General features: G+C 34.8%; 1 protein-coding gene across 1 annotated transcript in view; it reads right to left on the bottom strand.

Moving 5' to 3' along the window:
• The window catches only part of LOC149565664 (long chain acyl-CoA synthetase 6, peroxisomal-like), a 143,618-nt gene that overhangs the window by 61,342 nt on the left and 57,496 nt on the right, over positions 1 to 24,780 (bottom strand). The window contains exons 8-12 of the mRNA XM_089819163.1: positions 9,894 to 9,938; positions 9,694 to 9,780; positions 9,239 to 9,328; positions 9,012 to 9,091; positions 8,812 to 8,905 (exon numbers count right to left, since the gene is read on the bottom strand). Coding sequence (XP_089675289.1) covers positions 8,812 to 8,905; positions 9,012 to 9,091; positions 9,239 to 9,328; positions 9,694 to 9,780; positions 9,894 to 9,938 — 396 coding nt within the window. The remainder of the gene's footprint in view (positions 1 to 8,811; positions 8,906 to 9,011; positions 9,092 to 9,238; positions 9,329 to 9,693; positions 9,781 to 9,893; positions 9,939 to 24,780) is intronic.

The raw sequence follows: 24,780 nt of genomic DNA on the forward strand, positions 1-24,780 counted from the left end.
AAATCTGCAACCTGAATCCATAATAAAGAATGGTGTACTCTATCCCTGATAGCAATGCACACTGTCTGAAGAATCCAATGCCAATAACTGCTGAGGGCTACGTCCCAGCCAATCCAGAACCTGGGGTTTGCGTCCCAGATGAAGAATTGCTCTCTCAGAGCCAATTCACAAAAACAAGTTTTTCAATATGCCAAAGATAATAAGATATTAGGTCTCCATCTCCTTATATCCCCTTCCAATTGTAAATTGAACCCTAAAGGGAAATTACACTTTGCCCTTTAAATAAAATATAATAAAATAACATTTTCCCAATTAAAGTCGTCCATGCTATAGGAAAAACATTACTTTATTAAAATTCCATAGTTGAAGGCACGAAAAAGTCTACAGATGGTAAAAATCAAAGTAACAAGAATCGGAATCGGATCGAAATCGGCAAGGCCAAATCAAATCGTGAATCGGCCATGAATCGGAATCGAATCGGCCATGAATCGGAAAATTTAAAAAACCCTTGAAATTTAGTAACTTATTTCATAAACCCTTTATCGCTGATTCGATTCACCGATTCACAAAAAATCGTTTGGCTTGAATCGAATCGCCAAATCGCGTGAATCGCGCGAATCGCCGTGATGCTTGGAACTATGGTAAAAATCATGTATAATAATTCGAGACCTTTCCAACGAGCTATAACACATAGGTGTACCTGATCAACTGAAGCCAAAATCCCCTTATTACTCCAAAATGGTTATACTATTAACCTTATTTTAATTTATTTAATCACCAACTTAGAAAATATTTAAATTTATTAAAATATTTTCCAAATGGTCCTAAAAGGCCCAAAATGACCAATCAAACATGAATCTGACCTTGTCACCTGTCTGTGAGTGATGTCGGACAAGATGTGTCAACTGGTAGTCCATCCCTAAAATCTAGGAATGCTCCTAAAAAGTAGGAGACAGCCCCAATCAACCAAAATTGAGTCCCAATGACTCCCCTGCTGTGTGCTCCTCTGAGAGAACTGTCACTGAACTGGGAGTTCCTCCTATAAAATAGGAATGCCTCCTAAAAAATAGGAGATGCACTCTAAGTCTTCAAAACGTTCGCCGAGGTCTCCAAATGCCTCCTAGATCACTCCTAGTCAATCCCTACAAATTAGGAATCCCTCCTAAATTGTAGGAAACTGTTGTTTACTGCTCCAAACTACTTGGGAAGCTCATGCATGACTCTCAAAGTCCCTGGGTTGGTTCTCTCTACGCTCTGCTGGCCTGTGGGAACCAGATAATAGACCTACCCTGCTAGAAATGTTGTCACTAAGGAAGGGCAGAAATTGTGGACATAACAATGGGTGTGCCATAAAACTAGTTCTCTTAGGAAATCTACTCAACAGCTTTGGGGATATAAAACATTTCGTCACCCCTGTATCAATTAATATAGAAATAGGGTTTTCATAGATCTTCCCCGAAGTTTCTATTGAGCCCTCCAGCCTTGCATGAATCCTCTGCTAATAGGCAGTCTGTTGTGATGGTAATAGGGATCAAGGTGGCTAGTTGGTATTGGACTTGTTAGGGCATTTGTTGGCATAATGATCCCCACCACATGTAAAACATCCTAAAGGTGGTCCTTTTCTTTTCATTTCCTTTATTACCCCCATTAAAGTTGGTATTACTCTTGAATTCTTTGCCCCCATTTCCCTTGGGTTCTAGTTTATGGTGCTTGAATTTTTTAAAATGCATTTTGTGTGGCCTTGAATCTAATCCTTCTGTGTTCCAGCTACTTTTCCTCTATTATCCCAGATAGAATCATCCCTTTTTATTTTGTGTTCCTAACGGATAGCTTTCTTCGTAGTTTGTGGAGCAAGGACATCCACTGCTCCCCCGATCCTATTGTTCAATCCCATAATGAACTTTCTAACTTTTAAGTTCTTGTCTTGCTAGTATGGGGGTACATACTCAGTAGTCAAGTGAACTTTTCCCAATACTTGTGTATAATCATATCCCCTTGCTTAAGGTTTTGAAAGTCTAATAGTTTTTGATCGTAGAAGGTCTGGGTAACAATCAGTTCTTAAAGATGGACACAAACTAGTCCCTTGTAACTTCAGTTGTCTTAATGTTGAATTCTATCTTAGTGTTTTCTCACCAAGTAGCTTCTTCACCTAAAAGGTGGTATATTCACCATACTGCCTAGGAAGTTTTGGAAAAGCTCCTGATTTCAAAGTATTGTTCCATTTCGGTTAGCCAAGCCATTGCATCCTCCCTAGATTCAGAGCCCAAGAACCTAGGTGGTTTGATCTTGTTAATATCAGAGGACAAGTCGCTAACAATCTCTAGTTTCTTTTGTTTCTTGGTTTGGGTGGGTGAAGCTTGAGTACCCCTTTCGCTGTGGTCAGAATTTTCAGGTTCAGTTCTAGGTGGAAGTGAGGAATGTGTCTCCTCTTGACCTCACCCGATCTGGGTTGCCATATCATTCATTTACTTTTCCATGTTTTCCAACTTCGTTTGTGTGTCTTGCAAAACCTGATGAAATAGATCCGAGGGAATCTGCGGGTTGACTTCATTGGTCGCTTCATTATCTATGGTGTTCTCGTTACTATTCAAGTTTCCTAATTTTTTTTTAAGTCTCCAGTAATGTAAATAAATTTCTTAAATCAATATCATGTTTGCACTTAGAGGTATATATGATTGTTCAAAAAAGTACAAAGACAATAGAGATATTTGCTAATTGCTTATTTTATTGAATTTATCAAATTTGCTAGTTACATCTATAATAAAATTTATTTACAAAAATCTCCTCTTCTAAGGACACTACAAAAGGGAATATTAATTAAAATTCAGATACCCTATTCTCAGGAATTTTGTTCAGTTTCAATCTTGGACTTATCCTCCCTTTTACATGTTTTATCATAAATCATGAGAGGGTCAATTTGTCGGGCATTCCATGCCTCAATAATTTTATTTCTCAGAATTGCCTTCCTGGCAGGATTCTATCTGACCCTTTCCTTCTTTATTCGCCACAAAGCACGTACTAGGGTTTCATCATCCTAGGGTATGGAACAATAGGAATAATCATGCTTAGGCATGTCCTTAAATAAATAAAAGAATATGGGGTGTTGAGTTTTCTTGTGAGGAGTGTTCTAGATATACATTTTGCTAACATATAGATCTAAGCTTCAATTTTATTTTTCTAGTGATATCGTGATGAGCCCAAGGTTCATAGTTGAACCCAATGCTCTAAATACCATACGTAACATATCATTTTTCATGTGTTGGAAAATAAAGATCAAATTTTAGAGATATTCTATCCTTCATAACAGAATGACATAAGGCAATTATATTCATTACTTCATTTAGAAAGAAAACTAACAATTGAGTTCAATGTACAAGAATATGTAAACAGCAGTTAAGAAAAAATCCTTTTCCTAGTTACATGAAATGAAACTAATATAACTTCCATAACAAACTTCTACCATAATCATTTGATACTATGATGAACACAATGATATAAATATACATTTCAAGGAATAACATTAAAATCAAATGAGGGAACGTACATAAGATCAAGAGTCATACAAGTATCGATAATTGTTAATGTGTTGTGCAAGCCTTGGCATCTGGTAAAGAGGACAAACATTGGTATAGGCTTAACCTCTATGTGATTTTAATGTTCTAGAAGGCCATTACTCATAGTACTTTGTGAATATTTTGCATCTCAACATTCTGGAAGGCCATTACTCAGAGTATTTGGTGAATATTGTGTTGATATTCTGGGAGACCAATACTCATGATATCAAGTGTGATATATAATCTTCTGAGTACTTGGTGAATATCGAATTTTGATATTCTAGGAGACCAATACTCGTGATATCAGATGTGATATCAAAACTTTTGAGTACTTGGTGAATATCATATGTTGATATTCTGGAAGACCAATATATACAAGTATCGATAATTGTTAATGTGTTGTGCAAGCCTCGGCATCTGGTGAAGAGGACAAGCATTGGCATAGGCTTAACCTCTATGTGATTTTAATGTTCTAGAAGGCCATTACTCAGAGTATTTGGTGAATATTATGCGTTGATATTCTGGGAGACCAATACTCCTGATATCAAGTGTGATATATAATCTTCTGAGTACTTGGTGAATATCGAATCTCGATATTCTAGGAGACCAATACTCATGATATCAGATGTGATATCAAAACTCTTGAGTACTTGGTGAATATCATATGTTGATATTCTGGAAGACCAATACTCATGATATCAAAATGTTACTTAGAGTATTTGGTAAATATCATGTGTTGATATTCTGGGAGACTAATACTCAAAATGGTGGATATCTTTTGATCAAAGACATCTTTAAAATTTGTCATTCCTAATAGTACCAATGGTGTAATATTTGTCTTGTGTTTATCCTCCCTAGCTAAGAGGTAGTGTTGATGTTTGGTAGCTTCAGTAGGATAAACCTATATATAATTATATATGAGATATAATTTATATATATGAGATAATCATATATGAGATAAAAGTTTATTATTATATGAGAGAAATTATTATTATAGTATATATAACTATGATTAAGTTTTATTATATTAATTATCTAATTAATGAATAGACGGGACATGTCTCTTCATCACTTATTCTCAATTTAAATAAGAGGTTGCTGCAAATCAGAAAACACATACCAAACATAATGGCGCTGCTGTTATGTTTACAGCGATCTTCGGAAATTCAACAATTTAATTACAAAGTAATGAAAGCCAAAAGTTTGTTACTCGGATTAGAAACTATCTCACAAGCAGACAATTGATGATTGCAAGAAGCATCAAAACAAGGGAGAAAAACCATCAAATATAAATACAAAATTAAGATCGATGATCATCACTAATGACAACTACTATGTATGCTCTAAATAAAATCTTGATTAATACCGAGTAACAATTATCGATGGGATAACAGTAGCACATCTAGAGGATAATTGGCAGCGATTACCTCCAATCATTTGCTATAATAAGTGAACATTGCTGATAATAGCAATTGATTATCAAAGGCATTTAAAAGAAAGTCTTAAAGATATACGAGTTCATATGAGAACAGTAATCTATAACATAGATGGAACACTAGCAGAGTACTCAACTAGTTACAAAAGCTCACCTTGTGTGCCAAGTTTTTGGCGCCTCATGAGTTTTTATCATTTTTATTCGCACCAAAAACTCGGTCACAGCCTAAAATCAGTATTCAAAGGCAAAAAATATCAAACATTACATGCAAATATAACTAATAAAGCAGAGAAATAAAACACACAAAAATAGAACAAGAAGACACAAAGATTTAACGTGGTTCACTCGCGTGCAAATTTTTTGGCGCCTCATGAGTTTTTATCATTTTTATTCGCACCAAAAACTCGGTCACAGCCTAAAATCAGTATTCAAAGGCGAAAAATATCAAACAATTACATGCAAATATAACTAATAAAGCAAAGAAATAAAACACACAGAAATAGAACAAGAAGACACAAAGATATAACGTGGTTCACTCAATCTCGCTCTTTGTCTACCAAACAAAGAGTCCAATATTATTATCTAGTAATCAATTTTATCACAATCTGCAATCCATTGCAACTCAATACTGTTGCAAGAACTACCAAATTTTCATATGAAAAACCCTAACCCTAACTCTAAGCATTGTCCTTTGACCCCATCTTTGGGGCACTGCCCCCAAACCCCCCATTGAAAAATATTGGGGGAAACTATGCCAATAAAAGTGGGGAAAATTAACCTCCAAGTTGGATTTAGTTTCACACTAGATGACATTGAGGAGAATAAGTTGGATGAAGAGTCATTGCTAGTGACAAGAGAAGCTAGAGACAAGGCTACATCTAGGATGGAGGACAAGCCACAGCCTAAGTCAAACATGCCAAGCAAGGAAGCACAATCAAGCCCAATGTAGACTTCTACGAATAGATGTTCCATCTCTACCTCTCCCTTAGTTTTTACTAGAACTAGGAAGAGGAAAATGTAATTGTAATGATGTATTTACTTTTTTATTTTTAGAGAAACTACTTAAAGGGAGTTGAATTGACTGTTTCAACCAAACAATGAATCTGTCAGGAAACTGCTACTATCGTAGTTAAGGATCTCATAGGAGTCTGCTAGACCATGTCACTAATCCTAAGGGGATATGTTGGACACTTAACAACAATCTTCCCCTCAGCTTTACTTGAGGGAGTTCAAGCCTACGACCCCACTCTAATACCACTTGAAGAGAGTTGAGCTGGTTATTTCTCCAAAAGATGCATCTGTCAGGAAACCACTAACGTCCTAGTTAAGGACCTCACAAAAAGAGTACCTAAATTGTCTATTTCTAGTATATCCCGATAATTGGAGGCGATGTCATTGTATGCTGGCATTCCATGAGAAAGTGTCACTTAGTCTCCACCACTCCCGTGTTGCAATAGAGACATTTTCTCCTCCCATACTTCCTTGGGTAGCGTCCATCTACCCGTTTTGCATTGCAAATGATGAGAGCTCGTCCTAAGTTGTGCTATGAGCATTTTAGTTCTCCATATGATATTTGCTCCTATTTTTGTTTTCTCCTCATGGGCCCATGTTTGGTTAAATTCTTTGATATAATAGTCTTTTTGGCACCCATTTTGTTTTTAACCATATGCAACTCCTGAATTTTTCCTTCATTGTTATTCCAGCATTGTTATTCAAACATTTAGCATACTAACATTCCATTTTTTCATCCATTTAACATTTTGCTTCATCCACGTGTTCTTTCTTCTGTCCAACCTCTCTTCCATGATCAGCTTAGGCCAACTATGATTTTTTATACTTTGGGCTTTCTTTAAATAGCATAATAACCGAATCTGATTTTGTACCCACTTTACATTTAAATATACCTAGACTCAGCTTGCTTCTTTTGTGTTCTCATTTATTGACTCATTGGATATATCTTCTCATTGAATTTAGGTTCCTGAGCTCTTTTCCAAGACTCTGCCAAGAACTGGCCAAGTTTTTGCCATAAAACATTCAGGCCTTAGCGAGTTTTCTATCTATGATCTATAAATACTAAGCAATATACAACATGTGTCCATTGACTTTCTGTGCAAAGCAGCAGTAATTAGTAACTAAGATGCATACAGATGGTGATGTCAGCTACATGATGATCAAGCCAACTAAACAAGTTGGCGACTGATTGAAGACATTATATGCAGCAACAATGTTGCACATCGATTCCTCTTATTTCTTGTTGAAGACACAAACTGGGTGGCAGGCTTCTTACATAGTCGATTCTACTAAACACATGATGAGTCAGTATGTCTGAGTCAGCAGTAAGACGAATAAGTCCTCTGCATCAGCCATTATGGATGAAGTGATTATTTTCAAAGACAGCTCTTATGCTTGTAATACACTAAGACAAATCAGAAAATAGTAATTAAAGTTTGTTAAGTCTAAAGCACCGTTAAAGAACAAAGAATGCAATTTGTTAAGAAGTGAATATGGATAACAGGAAATGTCTGTTAGTGAAGAATTTTTCATTCCAAACATACGGTATAAGGAAGCAGTCTCCACCAACCATTCAGGATGTGATAGATATAGATTATTAAATATATATTGGATACTGATCAGATTAAAGGATCAATAAGGAATTAGATCATGGATTGAGATGATCGAAAGAATCAGAAAATTATTATTTATTTCTGGTGGAAGAATCGGAGATTGTAAAACATTCTGATACTGATTACCAAAAAGGGATCATTATATTAAGTAGTGGCAAATTCGTCTGCTGAGGATTACTTATGAACCAAGTACTGTTTGACAAAATATAATATCTGAATCTATTAGGGATAAGGAACCTTATATGGTCTTGTGTGTGTGATATTAATAATGAAACCAGAAATATATATATACACACACACACTACATTGTGTTCATAATACATGAGACATTGATATATACCTAACCTATTCCTTGATCACTCACTATAGGTCCTTTCGAGGATAGGTCGGTCGTAAGGAACAGCTGGAGTAATTTCTCACAAGGTGAGTGAATTCCGAGATAGGGTAAGGGCATGTACTTCAGAAGCCTTGCAGTAGTAGTCCCGCAATGGGCATTAATGTGTTGCGGAAACCTACTTGTAGATTGGTTTACAAGCACCCTATGACAAGTATTCCCTGTCCTCCTCAGAGTTGACATGTCTAGGAGATAAGTAAGGAATTGGGCCAAGGAATGTCAGCTGTCAAATGTATTATGAATCATTAATTGTTTCTTAATTAAATCTGATTTAAATGCATAGTGATGTATTGCCAACTCTTGGTAGGGAACATTACAGAGACCATGTGAATTGCCATTTCCAGGTGAAAACACAACCCTAGTTGGGCATTTTAGGGTAAATCAAATAAAATTGCAGCTGGGGATGTTACATAGTATTTAATTATTTTCTTTCTGGCATTCTCCTTTATTTTCTGTATAAGCAAACTTTCTAACACAACAAGATATATTAGCTAATAGAGTAAACAGATTCATTATCTGTGGTGTTTATTTAATCATTAATGTAATGTTTGATTAAAAATTAGCTTGTTCGGTGTATCCAATAATCCATGACACTAAATTGTTAATATATAAAGTAACAGCATTCAGTTCTAAGTACATTGTATGCAGGAGCTGAAATATCAATATACATTGTGCTCAGCATTTAATCTGATGCCTATCATTTAGCTTTTTTCTGTACAAATGGAACACGCGCCAATTAAAAGATTGCAGATGCTACAAAACACTAGAGAATTTAAAATTAAAGCAATATAGAAATTTTCATACCCCTTGGTAAAATCCAATTGCAGCTCCACTGAAAGTCATACCAAGGGTGTTTACCCTTTCATAAATGTGTGCCAATGGAAGATAAGAGATATATCTGAAAATCCAACAAGATTATCAGTTACAAGACTAAGAACTCAAGGCAAATTGTACTCCCTCTGTTCTTGACCAATACTGGAACAAATAAAGACTCGAGAACATACACATCCACAGGAGAGAGTTTAATTGAAAGCAATGAAGCAGCAAGACTTGCAATAAGGTTTCCATGTGTTAATATTGCTCCCTGCATCAAACAGAACAGGGGGATATATAATATTTGAATAGCACTGCAACGCCAAAAAAAAGCTGCAGACATGAAGTCAGGATACTTTTCCTGAAGGTAAAATCAGAGGAAAAAAAAGTATTCTATGTAAAGTCAAAATTGTACTACCTTAGGAGTTCCAGTTGTGCCACTCGTGTAACAAATTGTACCAACATCTTCTGGCAATGGGGGACGAAATGATTGAGGATTGCAGTGACCCTAGAAAACAAACAGCATGTTCCAAAATGTTCACTTAACATATGAAAATTTCGAAACATCGTCCACTTACTCTAGCATTTACCAATTATCCACCAAAACTAGCATCTCCCAATTTCTCTTAAATTGCTAGCAACTACTTTGGATGTATGTCCACTACTCAAAATTTAGATCAATCGTCTATATATTATTCCTTAATACTTTTTGTCCTAAAATATTTTTGTTACAGAAACTGATTTATTTTCTTCTATATTTATGCTACTAAATTTTATTAAGTACAAAAGAAGACGCTTGAAAACATGACAACTTTCAATAAAACAAAGAAGTTTGTAACATTAAAACCAACATAAGTCAAAATGTATTGCTACCTGATCTTGTAAACTGGAATAGGAGACAACCTCTACTCCACCTTTGTATTGAACAGGAGCCATATGTTGTTCTGTTCCACCAATCACCTGTAAAACAGATAACACTAAAGTCTATCTAGAGGCATGAAGTTGTTCAGACATATAAGAGATCAATTTACTTGCCAATATGAAGCGGAGAGGACAAGACATTCAAAGATTACCACAATAAGCCGAAGTGACGGAAGATCTGATAAAAAGCTCATAAGCTGCATCAGACAAAGTGAAACAATGCTGTAAACGTGAGAGTAAAACCTTCAACTGGCCACATAATAAGCTAATAATAATGTATTAGTTCATTTTATGAGATGTATCAAAGAAGACATATATGCAATGTTAATAGACACTCCTTGCTTTCCTCAAAATAATAACCTCAACATTATGAATCAAACAAATACTTGATCGAAAATCAAAGGATATTTGATGTGGCTGCTCCCTTGATGAAAAAGGAGACCCCTATACCTAGTTAAATCAAAAATATTCATTTCAGGGATTAAATGAAGAGATATAGTGGCTCTTATGAAAGGATGTTGTTACTAGAGCCAGAATAATTGGAAACATAATTTAGAGATGAAGAGCCCTCTATCAGTCAAAAAACTGCCCATTATGACAGAGAATAAATTGCAGAAGGGCTTTCTCATTAAAAAATACTGCCGAACAAAGATCTGCAAGAGGGAAAAAAACACCTAGCAGTGTGTTGTACAAGGAGAAAATGCGCCAATAATCTCTCAGAGAAAAATGATAGGGAATCTATTTAGAACTCAAGGTTTGGGAACGTAAATACATGTAAAACACAATTCAAGATCATGAGAAAAGTGGTGTGAAGGATGTTGCGGATGCAGACCAATGTAGGCAAAGAAAATTTGCAAAATATTGGAATTCAAGGATTCACCAAGATCGCAATTTTTTAAGATTTATAAAGTTGAATAATAATGAGCCAAATTTGTTTATGCATTAAAGATGTAAAACTAAAATTTGTGTAACATCCAGTCCATCATGGAAATTCTAACTTTCACCCACTGTGATGGCATCCTTTAGTGACAAATGCTGTTACCCTTCTGCGAATTGGGAGTTTTCTCTTCGTCGTGTTATACAGTAGGAAGTCATCCACAGTTTAATTTCCTTCAACTTTCAAACCAAAGTGCTTCTGCTAGTAAGGGTGAGAATGTGTGGATAACTTCTGTTTACAAGTAAGGGTCTCTCTGGGCTGTGGAGGTGGTGTTGTCAAACGGGGTGTAACCTCATTCTCTTGAGCTCTCTTTTGGTCAGCTTTTTAGTAGCTGTAGTTTGTTGACCTGCAAGGAGGATGCCAGTTTTGATGGTAGGGCTTCAACCCTTTTTGGTTATTGCTCTATATATTTGTAGCTTCTCTTTTCCCACAGCTTTGAGTTGTGCCTGCTTTCTCCATCTATGTTTTCCTATTGTTTAAGACTTCTATGTATTCTGCTATTGGATAGTGAGAGCCCTAATCAAATCCCTCTATAAACTATATTTATGTGCCAGTGGGGCAATAAAAATAAAATAACCCTTCCTTTGTTCATTGTTTGGGAAAATCAACTATATTTGCAAGTTTTTTATTTTCTGTTTAAGAATAGCACAAATCAGATAACATTCATATGCTATTGGATTCCTTATAGTACTGATAGAGAAGCTTTTCTTCATATCATCTGGGATACAGATGTAATGGGTAATCCAGCGGACAATGCACTAAACTGCAGAGCCTTAATGCATTATGATACCAATGAACCAGGGCCAAGGAAATGATACCAACAAATGCAGATGTGCAATGTAAATAAATGCTTCATTACTACAGATTAGAAGAGAGAAAATTTGAGAGGGGATGTGAAGCTACAACACCTGATTTATATATTTGCATGGTACTTCCTCTAGAGTAATATTTAGCAAGAAATGAAAAGTCCAGAAATAGAAAGTGAAACTATTCGCCCTGGAATCTGAAAATATTGTCTGAGATACAATCGCCCAAGAAGTTGAGAGGATGATCTATCATGATATGTGACTTGTTAACACACACAGAATATTAGTTTTCTCAAAATCTTGACTTTCAAGAATTTTGTGGTTTTGGGTCTGTCAATGTGAACTTCAGGGATCAAACTTTTTACCAAACTGAATTCAGCACTCCTCCATCATGTTCTATGTATCCCAAGGGTTGACATGTTAAAACGATCTGAATTTCTTTTTAATGGTAAAAGCGTTGTAAAAGGATTAGATCCTTGACAGGGTGATCTACCAGTTTTCTGAATTTTAAATTTTTCCATTATTTTCTCCCAAACTACCACTTAGATCAGCAAATCCCTCATTGGGATGTACTGCCCCAATTCCTTCTATATCTAATTTCTAATGAACAAGCTTCCTAGTGCAAATTGATTCTCTTCCACTTGCGTGGAATAATCCATTGAAATTCATCTTTACTGATTGTGAAGATTGCTAAGCAGAAATGCTAACCAACCAAGATGCATTCAGGTCAAAAAGAATCCCCATACTACCCCACACTGAAATCTTAACCAATGTGTCTCATTTTCTTCAACAACTCAAAGCCAATTTGCTTCATATATGTTATGAAACTACCAAGTGTATTTAATGGATAATCAAAGTAATGGAAATAGAAAGGATTACCCTTCTCCCCTCTAATTTATTTTATTTTGGTCATCTAATTTTGATATTTTATTTTCCTCAACTCTTTGATTCTTTCTTCATTAACAGCCAGTTTTTCATTAAGCATGTGCATATCTTGGTTGGGTCTTTCTTTTTCTCAGTACAATCCTTACAACAAAATGTCCAGAATGGCAAATATTCTTCTAGAATTCTATGACATGTTATAGGATGAAACTAGTGAAGAGCAAGCACTAATACTGAGAGCAGGGAACAAATCATTTAGATGAAATATTTTAACACTTAATTCAAATCTGTAAATATAATTTCAAAAACATCAGGCTAACAACACATGTGAAAACACAGAAATTATGTGGAAAAACCCTACGGGAAAAAATCCATATGAAAATAATGTCTTTCTTAACTTCTTACACACTGTACACAACAACTCAAATAAGACACCATTCTTACAAACATGGTCTCCAATTCACTAGAAGTATCAGCTCCCTCTGAACAACAACTTGGTACTAGGCACCAACCTCCAATAAATTCTGCATGAAATATTTCTCTGTACTCTGATCATCTTTATAGATCTTTACCTTTTCTTTGCTCTTCATCCTCTACTTATTTCTCAGCTGAACAGAATTGGAATACATACTCTTTTATTCATGCAATTAAACACAACCAATTGGGTGCCAAGAAAGATAAAGATTTTGTATTTGTGCACATCAACTTGCTTCTCTTTTCACACAACTTGTCATTAAAGCAATGAGGTGACATGTAATTTAACACTGAAGGGTGCTGACTATGCATCATGCCCTCACCATATCACTACAAAATGCAGCACACATAGCTGCCAATTGAAATATTCACCCAAGTCAAAGAAGGCAATTCACTAAAGATCATGAACCGATTACAAGGAAAGAAATATAAGTGGTGCCAAAACTAATTATGTAATTGGGTTAAGAAATAATTGATTAAAAATTTAATAAAAATTTACCAACAGCCATTTGTGTCGCACAAAACAATAAGATATAAAAGGGAGATCATTTCCTTGAAGAGAGAACATCAATTGAACAATCAAGTAATCAGTTTTTACAATAAAGCAAGTGACTTGCAAATAAGCAATTGCAGCCAAACAGGGCACAAACACTCCAATATTCATATGTTTTAAGAAAGAAAAAAATTATTTCTCATCGTCAAGTTTTGGACAAAAGGCCTTAATTTTGCCATTGCTGAGTTAGGAAGAAAATCTCTTGATTCAGGCAGGCCTCAAATTACTTTTTTAAGGAGAATAAAAGCAGGAAATCAGGATACGATTTATTATCAGAATCATGTCATAAATTATTAATCAATATTATAATGAAGTCATAATTTCAGACAGGGCCATTAACATTTTGAGTAGGAATATTGTTTTAGGGCAAAAATTAGGAATGTTTTACAAAAGGCCATTACACTTAGATGTCACTGTTGCATAGCTTGCCCAAGTCTCTGTTGACAAGGCAGCTTCTACATGTAATGTGTGTAGTGGGAGTGAAAGTGCAATTAATCATGATTCAAAGGAACTCGAACAAAATGCTTACTACCATACTCGTAGTTGAAACATTGAGAAGTCATACGAAGATTATTGAATATTGATTGTGATTTTCATTTAGTCTTGGCATTTGAGTTTGTTGGATTTGAGAAAAGCTCAACCCACAGCTCCCAAGAATCACTTGCACGCAAACATTTGTCACAGAAAGAAAGAAGCAGAGCTATGGAGGCTTGAATTCACAGCGCCCCAAAAGAGGAAACATTCTTTGTGTGCAAAAGATAAATTGCAATTGTATTGAATAAATGAGTAAATTACAAAGAGGGATCAATCCTTATAAAAGGAGATCAACACCCTAAAAGGTAACTAACCTAGGTTGCATGATAACTAAATAAAGAATGAATTATTATATGCCTAAAGTTTAGCAAAAGTAAACTAGAGATAATAAGTGATTTAATAATTAAATCAAAATGATTTAATTAATAAGGAAATACGTTATTACTCTAACAGAGTTTTTGACAAATCATTAAATTTTTATTGATTGGTATTTTCTTTGTTGCAAGTCATGAGGCGTTATTATTTTAATTATTGGCAAGTATAAACATTAAGTTTGAGTATTTTAATGTCCCCTTTTTGGATATTACTAATTTTTTATTTCAAACAATAATATTTACTCCAAATGGGTAATAGTTTTATCAAAGACAAAGAACCTATAATATTATTCAGATCAATAAATCATAAGCACAAAACACAAAGTTGATCAAATCATGAATTCTCTAGAAACAGTTTGCAGATCTGCTGAACTAGAGGATTTTGTCACAAACTCAACAGTGACAATACCAAGTGTCATGTCCACATCATGATAGATAAATAAGATATCTAATATACTAGAAAATAGTCTGATCAAATATGTCTTCAAAATTTTCTGCTATCATTTCCCATGGTTGATATGGCCCGCGTAAATTCAATGCCCGATAGACCCAGAAGTAAATAACCGATCTGTATAAATTCAGAACTGTTGTCAATTAGGATTGCGCCTATAGCAAGATGTAGAATCTAGCCATCCTGTTGAAACATAGAAACTCTCTCGGGTGGTGGGATGTCCTAAAACGAGAGATGAATCTCCGGAAGCTAGGTTGGTTCTTAAATAGTGATCACCTAATCCTAAATTATACGCGAGATAAGGGTTGAGAAGTGAATAATGAATAATGAATACTAACCTAAATGAGGTGATACACCGATGGTTTTGAATGTAACTTTAATCAAATCAACACGAATTATGAAAGACACGATTGATTCACAATACTCAGACAAACATGCAACCACAAAAGTGTTTCTATGCAACGACCGAGATCTTCTGCTTTGAAAGGGAGACCTAGGTTTCACCAATTTTCTGCAAAAAGAACAATGATCACAAACAAAGACCTATAATCACAAGTATCAAGATTCAAATCTGCAATAAGGAATGTAACTTAAATGAAGGTGAACACAACATTAAAGTAAAAAAATTCACACTACTGCACGAGAATCAATGAGAAGGAACAGCTGAATCTCTATAACCAATGCTGAAAAATTTCTGCTACAAATTTGCACTTAAAATCAACTCAAAATCTACAATGTGCAAAAAATCTAAATCCAAAAGAAGATCTCTCATAATGAGGTGAATGTACAATATATAGAAATCATAACCCTAATTCGGATTCCAAGATCATGCCTAAAAAAAATCAGTCAAAAATGATAAAGACTATGAAGAAGCCTCTGAAAACTGCCATCAACCACCTGCCCAACTGATAGATAACTCGAAAACTACCTCTAGCTCCTCAATATCATGCACAAAACCCAAACTCGGATTCATCAAATAACCCAAAAATATAGCATGTAAATCTCCTCATAATTATGAAAAATATGCATAAAATAGGCTCTCATCACAAACTGCATGCATAACTGCCCTTAACTGCTCCATAAATCACTAAAAATGGCATTATAGTACCCCATCAATGCATGAGAAAACCAACCTGTCCTTAGCCTCGAAAAATACCTCCTTATGAAAGCATTAACTGAATGTCCTTTTTGGAGTTCAAAAATAGATACTCAGCTTCCCCTCCTTGCACTTAGGCATTAAAATATTTTGAAACTCCTCCAAATTCCCTTTATTTAATTAATAAAATCAATGATTTTATAATTACAACCACTTGATATATTAATTTTACAATGATATTTTCTTTTTATTATATTTATTAATATTAATGTGTTTTATCATTATATTTTATTAATTTTAAACACGTTAGTATTAATAAATCTAATAAAAGGGAATATTTAAATATTTTTTACAAGTATTGTATATATTAAATGATTAATAATATTTAACTCATTTAACATATATAATATTTATAAAATATATTTATTAATTTAAGTTTTATATGCATTTTATAATATTTTTATAATGTTTAATGCATATAAGACTTAAAATAAAGAATGGACTTTTCAAATGATAAAAGTGTCCAACTCCTATGTGATAAAAATAGAGTATCAAATAAATAATGCTCAACTCTAAACTCTCATTGCATGGACCTGAAATTTTTATTAAATGTGGCAAAGGGCGACCAAAAAGGGAGGCATAAGGTTATTTGCTAAGTTTTTTTGTTTCATTTTGATTGTTTTGGGCGTTCACGCAAGGAAGAAGAGAAGGGTTTCAGAACACTAGGCGCCATGATTTTGGACTGCTTCTTCCATGGCCGTGAGCTAATTCTGCTATTGCATGCCATTGATGATCTTTGACTACAGGTTTTATATGTTGGTTATGCACGTTTGGACGCCATTTTCATCTTTGGCAGCAGATTTCTTTGAGAGCTCATGAGTTGTTTGGTAGCCATTTTTGGTTGGACAGCAGCTTTCTTGGAGAGTTTCTCCTGCTATTTCATGTCTCTAGACTTGGACACCATATATTCTTGCTGGTATTGTTTTGTGTTTTGCATTGGACGACATACTTCGAAGTCTTCTCCTTTGGCTACGGGTTTCATTTGCCTCTCTAGCCGCAGATTTTCTTGGTAATGGTCATCATTAGAGCTGTAAGTTATAAATAACTTGGAAGATTTTTTGGAAATTCTTGTTGTTTCTTGGCTAAATAATCTGGTCCATTTTAATATGATCTCTCCTTTCTTCTATACATGGCTTTCATTCCTTTGCTTTCTAGGCTATCTTGCCATGAATTTGGACATGATTTTTGTGTTAATCATGCTGATATTGCAGATATTTGTGGTGAAAGTTCAAAAAAAATCACTATGAACTACATATTGTCTACTTTCTTTCATCCAAATCCACTTCTGTTCATGGCTACTTGAAAGCAATGACAAGCCCTTTTCTATGAAGTATCCCTCATAATGACGGCTAGCTGTGTATCAGTACTTCGATTGTTAATGGAAACATATTTTCTCAAATTCTAATTTGATAAAACTTGTGTGCCCAAGTGCACTGGTTAGCATGGTCCAAGCCTTCATGGCACTTTCAGCTGTTGCAAACATTCCTTTCATTTCCTCTTGTTTTACATTTGCTCGCTTTATGGCCTGCCAATTGAACTGTGCTACTTTCATTATATATTAATTTAGTGTTTCCAATACCTTGGTCCAGCAACAAGTTATCATGCTGATCAGCTGAATCTTCTATTTTTCCACACACAATGCCAATGTCTAAAGGTGTTATTGAATTGTTTGTTTTCTGATCAATAAAAACTTCAAATTTCAAGGTCCCTCTGAACAATCATCTGAAGTTCTTTGTGCGGCATGACAAGTTTCTTGGGCTGAATTAATCCGTTAAGAATCTCCCATAGGTTCGTCATGATTTATAGATTTGCATACTTTTCCAATATGCTGATCACTTTTTCCTGACTCATTTCACAAGATTCATGGTCAATTCGTGCTCTCATCTTAAAATTTTCTATAGATTCCTATCATTTAGTTGTGATTAACCATGGCCTTGTTTCTTGTAACTTCTTGATGTGTACTTATATTGTAGACATGGTAGCTTGATTCTATGCCATCCATATGCTGGTTGCATATTATATATCTGATTGTGTTTGATTTCTTTTCTATTGTCTAAACCGTATAACTCATGAGCTGCTACAATGTTGATGGTAAAAAAAACATTTTTTCATTGTGCTTATTTGCTTCCTTCTATAGCAAATTATATACTTGCACCTTGTTCTTGATGACATAATGCACTGACTTTGCATAGCATGTATGCTGAAAATCTGAACTATTAGTTTAACGTTATAACAGGTGCATTATTATTTTTATTTCAGAAGTTCTTCATGTTTAAAATTAATTGCTCTTGTTGATCTGACATTATGTTCAAGAACACTATATGGCTCTCTTAACATGTGCTTTCATTATGAGTGATTAGTAGTTGATTGCATCTTTTATTTTCCAGATTCTTTTGCTGTGACCTTATGTTATGATGTTGACGGCATGAGTTATGATGAAAGTTATTTTGCTATAGATGAATGTTTACTGCTTATTTGCTGATTGGAACTTCTTTATGAAAAATACCTGTTGTATACCTTGTTGCCTTGAAATTCCTTCAGCTTGTAGACTCAAAATTCTATATGTCCTCCATGATTTGACTGAAAAGTTTCATACATGTAACACATGTACATCCCTTTAACAATCTCCTCTTGTCTTCAATCTCCTGCTATGGTTCAACTAGAAGGTCTCATACTTGTAATTCACGTATGCCCCCTCGACAGCCTCCCCATGTCTTTAGTCTTTGCCGCAACATGATTTAGCCAAAAGGTTTCATGCTTGTAAGTTATGTGTGTCCCTTCAATAGCCTCCTCAGTCCTTCGGTCTTGGCCCCTACATGATTCGGTCGAAAAGCTTCAAGCGTGTAATTTATGCAAGATCCTTCAACAACCTCAAACTTCATATTTGTATCTGCACATGGAACAAACTCATTAGCATAAACATATTTTATTTTTCAAATTTCTCTCTTACCTTCTTGTCTTTTAATATAGTTATTTGAATAACCATGTGTAGGAACAGTAGAGTATAGATGATTGGAAAGACTTCCATTGCTCAGTTCTCATGAACTGACCCATCTCTTCTTTCATTTTTTGCAGATTTATTCCCAGACGAAGATGCAAGCTCAACCCTTCAACATTCAGCACAACAAATCTCACGTTCAAGCAATGGATGCCTTTCCTCTTATCTCTTTTCAATACATTTCTATTTATACAATGTGTTTGATTCAAATATTATGTTAGGAGCTGAGAATGCTTGTAATATCTAAATGCATTGTATTTAAAAACTTGAACACTTTGTACCTCATCAAAACAGTTTTTGGATATTTCAATAAAAAATATATTGTTTTGGTACTTGTATTCTGAATAAAAGTGATCAATTTTCTTGTTTACTGATTCTTGTACTTTACTTTGTGCATTTTTTTCATTCTGTAATATGTATTCTTAGCAACTAAAACACACTTAGTTCAGCATATAACATAGCAATTTAGGAGGTATGTTAAATTGGTAACATTTTTGGCGACGTCTCAGGGTTGTTTGCCTGCTAAACAATAATAGACCAACTACCTTGTAAGTCCATTGGGTACAGAGTCATCTTCAGCATTTAGAAAACCAAACCTTCTCAAAAATTAGAAAATTACCAAGCTGAAAACATTGTTGAAATAAACAAACCTCACCACACCAAACTGAAACTGAAACTGAAAACTGAAAACAAATCTGTTAGTTGCCATAGGATCCCGTAGCTGTTCACTTTGATAACCAGGATGGAATTGTATGACAGCAAAGAGATAAACATGGTTTCTTTTCTGATCTCTTTTCTCTGACAAAACAATTTTATCATGGTTGTGAGGACTAATAGCTACTAGCTGTTATGACACCTTGCAGATTTGGCTGAAAATCTATTGAAAAACAACTACAAAACTTCAACTGCTAAGCTTGAATGTGTACCTTACGTCATAACAGCAATATGGTGCGTTATTTATGATTGTACTAGGGTGGTATACCAGCTGTTTTGGAGTGACCATTCCTCCTATTTTTTAGTATTTTCATGTTGTATATAGTGGTATATTAGTCTAGTATGATGGTGGATAACACATCATATTACTATTGTGGGGCAAGATACTTATTCAAGTCAACCATAATTCAAAACCAGAATTTATGCTTATTGTTTTTCTGAAAAAATTCCAAAAGGATCTGTACCAGCAATATGCCTAAATGTTCTCTAATTTCTTTATAGCTGAATGGCTGAAAACTACGCCATGTCATCATGAACCTGTTATGAACCCATGCGGGATGTATGATTCAGGGCATCGGAATTCATTCCATGCTTTGTGTGATATGTACCTCATGTGTTGATGGCAGATTAATAATGATGTGTTGTAGTTTCCAGCTTTATTACTAACAACTAACATGATGAAACTTAAATCTAAATGTGCTGAAACAGCACTTATTGAAATTTGAAAACTAAATCACACCTCTACTCTACTGTGCCAAAGCACTTATTGTAATCTGAAAAATACCTCAAAAGCACCGCTTGAGGTGAATCCCATTAATCAGGATTTTTAACTCCTCTCCTTCAAGTGCAGGCAGATGAAAAGCATTATGTTGTGTGCTACTTGTTATGATATATGGACCAGCCCACATGGCATCAAATTTTGTATGTTTTTCAAGTCTACTTTTCAATTCATCCCATTTTAATACCACATCTCTTGGCTGAAAATTTTTGGGAGATGCTTTCTTATCAAATGTCCTCTTCATTTGAGCTTGACGATGCTCAATTGTTTGTAAAGCATCTCTTATTTTCTCCTCTAATTCAGTGAGTTGAGCCAACCTTACAGTCATACACTCTTCATCAATCATATCTAATTGATGCATAAAATCTAATGCTGGAAACTCAACTGAGATAGGTAATCTAGCTTCTTTACCATAAACTAGCATACACGGAGACATATCGGTTGATCTTTTAGGAGTTATTCTATCAGCCCATAGCCCTGATTTCAATTTTTCGTGCTAAGAACGCTGATTCCCTTCTAATGTCCTCTTTATAATACGAATCAGATTCTTATTAGTAGATTCAGCTTGCCCATTACCCTGTGGGTAGTAATTTGATGAAGTATTCAGATACACGCCCTTCTTAATAGCCCATTTTACAATCTTGTTTACTGTGAATGCAAGTGCGTTATCTAAAATAATTGAATCTAGTACACCAAATCTGCAAACTAAATCTTCATAAAAATTTAAAACAGCGGTTTCATTTGCATCTTTAAGAGCTACCGCTCTAGTCCACTTGGTAAAATAATCAGTGGGTGTCAATACTCACTTATGTCCTGCACTTGATGGTGGGTTAATGGCGCCAATAAAGTTTAGACCCCATTTCATAAATGGCTAGTCCACTTGAATAGGCTATAAAGGCAGCGCTACTAACTTTTTTTTTCCTGCAAAAATTGAACATTGCTTGCATTTTCTTACCCAAAGATGTGCGTCCTTAAACACACTTTGCCAATAATAGTCTGCCTTCCTCACCTTAAGAGTTGTAGCTCTTGGTGAGAAGTGACCTCCAACTGGCCCTTCATGAAATTGATGCAAAATATGTTCAATCTGATCTGGTTTAATACATCTCAACAATACACTTAGCAGATCTTTCTTGAACAAAATATCATTCATTAAATAGTAAGGAATGGCCTACAATCTATAATACCTTCGTTTTGACCTTTCCAAACCTTTTGCAAGAATTTTATCATATCCTCCACCCAATCATCCTAAATATTGTGAACAGCAGGTTGTTCCTCATCTAATAGGGTCAAAACAGCATTATCATCATGATTTAAATCATTATTTCCATTTCCAGCAAGCTCTTCGCATAATCCCTTACCTCTAACTAGCTTGGTTACATTGATTTCAATGTCATATTCCATGGCCTTTGTGATCCAACCTGCTCTTTTAGTATTCAGATTTTTGTTGAGCAAGAAATCCTTAACAGAATGATGAGCAGCCGTTAGTTTGATTTTGTTATTTGAAAGCATGTGCCTGAATTTTTTTTAACTTATAATAATAGCAAGAATATGCTTCTCAACAAAAGAATAATGCAGTTCGTAATCTTTAAGCCCTTGGCTGAAAAATGCTAATGGTTGTTCAAAACCTTCATCATTCTGTTGTACTAACATGGCAGCAATAGAATCAATGTTTCCATAGGCATATAATATGAAATCTTTTGAAAAATCTAGATTTAACAATGTAGGAGCAGCAGCTAATGCTTCTTTTATCAGCTCAAAACTACGTTTACCTTCTTTTGTCCAACTGAAAACCATTCTTTTTCTTAGCATAGTTGTTAATGGGATCAATAATTCAGCAATATTTGGAATAAATCTCCTCACAAAGTTGATTCTACCTAGGAAACTTTGCAGCCCTTTCTTATGTGCTGGAAGTGGTAGGGCGAGAATTACACTTACTCTTTCAGGTTCAATAGTAATACCTTCTTTAGAAACAATGACTCCCAACAATTTTCTTTCATGAACAGAAAAAACACTCTTCTTTGGATTCAAAGATATACCATATTCCCTGCATCTCTCGAATATTACTCTTAAGTGTTGAAAATGATCTGTTGCATTCTTTGAAAAAACAGTAATGTCATCAAGATACACCAGTACAAACCTATACATTGAGTTCAAGAAAGCTTTATCCATTGCTTTCTGAAAAGTTGCACCTGCATTTGACAAACCAAATGACATTTTTTGATAAGCCATAGTGCCCCATTTGGTAGTAAACGTTGTTTTAAATCTGTCCTCTTCTTTGACCAAAATTTGATTGTAACCAAAGAAACCATCTAGCAATGAGGAACGTTCTGAACCTGAAACAACTTGTAAGATTTGTTCCATTTAAGGCAAAGGATGTTTATCCTTCAATGAAGCTCTGTTTAAATCACGGAAATCAACACACAATCTGATTTCTCCATTTTTCTTCCTAACTCAGACCAAATTTGAAAACTAAGAGGTATGCTTAATAGGAAATATAATATTGCTCTCAATTAACTTATTCAGCTCTTTGATCATAAGAGGTTTTAATTTAGGACTTATTGGCCTCTGTTTTTGCCTAACTAGTTTTGCACCAGGTTCCAATTCAATGGTGTGTTGAGCAATATTAGGATCAAACCCCTTCAAATCTGAATAACTCCATGCAATAATATCTTGGAATTCATTACACAAATTAACAAAAGTTTGACGCTCTTCAGGGTTACATACCTTTTCAAATTTGAGCTTTTTGTCCTTTGCAACTTCAATCTCTTCATAGTGTTCTTCCTTGATCTGCAAGCTGGATTTATCCTTTTTAAACTGATCATCAGTATTAAAAATAGATTCCAAAGTCACCAAACCTTTAGGCATCTTGTTTGTCCTTAATTGAATAATCTGGTCCTCGTGTTGTTCCTATAATTTCTGTTGGTTAGGCTGAGAAAACTCAGCTCCTCTTTAAAAACGAACAATATGCTGATCAGATTCAAAAACTTGCCGACTTTCATCGTTATTTGGTACAGTAAGTCTAACAACAACTTTTACATGATTATTTCTTTTATTTTTGCTGATTTCAAAAGGTATGTCATATTGTGCACCAATTGTAGCAAGTCTATCAGCATGTTTATTCTGATTTCTAGGTACAAATTGCAAATTAAATGCTTCAAAGTCTTCAATCAAACCCCATACAACATGTTTATAACTTTTCAGCAGATCATTTTTAGTAGTATGGACGCCTCTAACTTGGTTAACAATCAATTCGGAATCACCATAAACTTGCAAACAGCTGATACCTCACTTTATGGCCCATTTTAACCCGTTCACACGCACTTCATACTCAGCAACATTATTGGTACAGCTGAAAGTAAATTTGAAAGAAGCATAATACCTTTCATTTGCTGGTGAAATCAGCATACAACCTCCTCCCGCACCTGTTTTACTACGTGAACCATCAAAAAATAATTTTCACACTTCATTGCTTTGTTGTTCTAAATTTAAATCTCCACTTTTCATGACATTTAGCAGAAAATCAGTAGTTTCATGAATAACATAATTGCCCAGACTCGGTTCTTCAACCTGTTCTTCCATAATGTCAACATTTTCAATAGCCCATTCCTCTAATAGTATATCAAGAACATTGTCTATGGGCATTTTAGACTCATAAACAACATTAATTTCCTCTTGGTCAAATAAAACGGCCCCTGTCTCATTTTCAGCAGCAACAACATTATGTTCAAGGCAATCTTTAGCAATAGGTTCAAAAGAAATTGTCACCTTAGTACCATACCTAGTGCGGCAAAGCATGTGAGACCAATCTGTTGATACATAACCTCCTATTTTGGCAGTGAAATCACATAATAGACATATGAAAAAATAGAGAGGTAATTCAATGATGTATATATCCATAGGGACCGAAACACTAGGACAAGCATGCAAGGTCAAATCCATTTTCCTTATGACTCCAATTGTCTCAATAGCTGTCCCATTTAGCTGAACTACGACCTTTTCAATTGGTTCATATTTAAGACCTAGCTAGTCAACAATCTTCTTTGGCATAACTGAACTAGTGGCACCTGAATCTATCATGCAATTATGAACAAAGTACTTGCCTATTATGACTAACGTAAAAAGGTGGTGGTTTCACTATCTTGGATGGTTGTTGTGACTTATTAGCATTTGCCGCTATTAGAACTATAGGAGTTTGTTGTGTCAAAGCGTTATCAGATAAGGTAAGTGACTATAATGCTTCCTATAGCATATATTTTTGACCTGGGAGTGCTAAAACGTCCCACATGGAAACAGGAACATGAGTCTTCTTCGGATGTTCAACAATATTAAAATTTTGCGTCCTAACCTTAGACTGGTTTTTTGATACAACAAGCTCCTTTTGT

The sequence above is a fragment of the Cupressus sempervirens genome, chromosome 3, assembly GCF_028749045.1.
Source record: "Cupressus sempervirens isolate cs-2001-9-10 chromosome 3, ASM2874904v1, whole genome shotgun sequence".
NCBI lineage: Eukaryota > Viridiplantae > Streptophyta > Pinopsida > Cupressales > Cupressaceae > Cupressus > Cupressus sempervirens.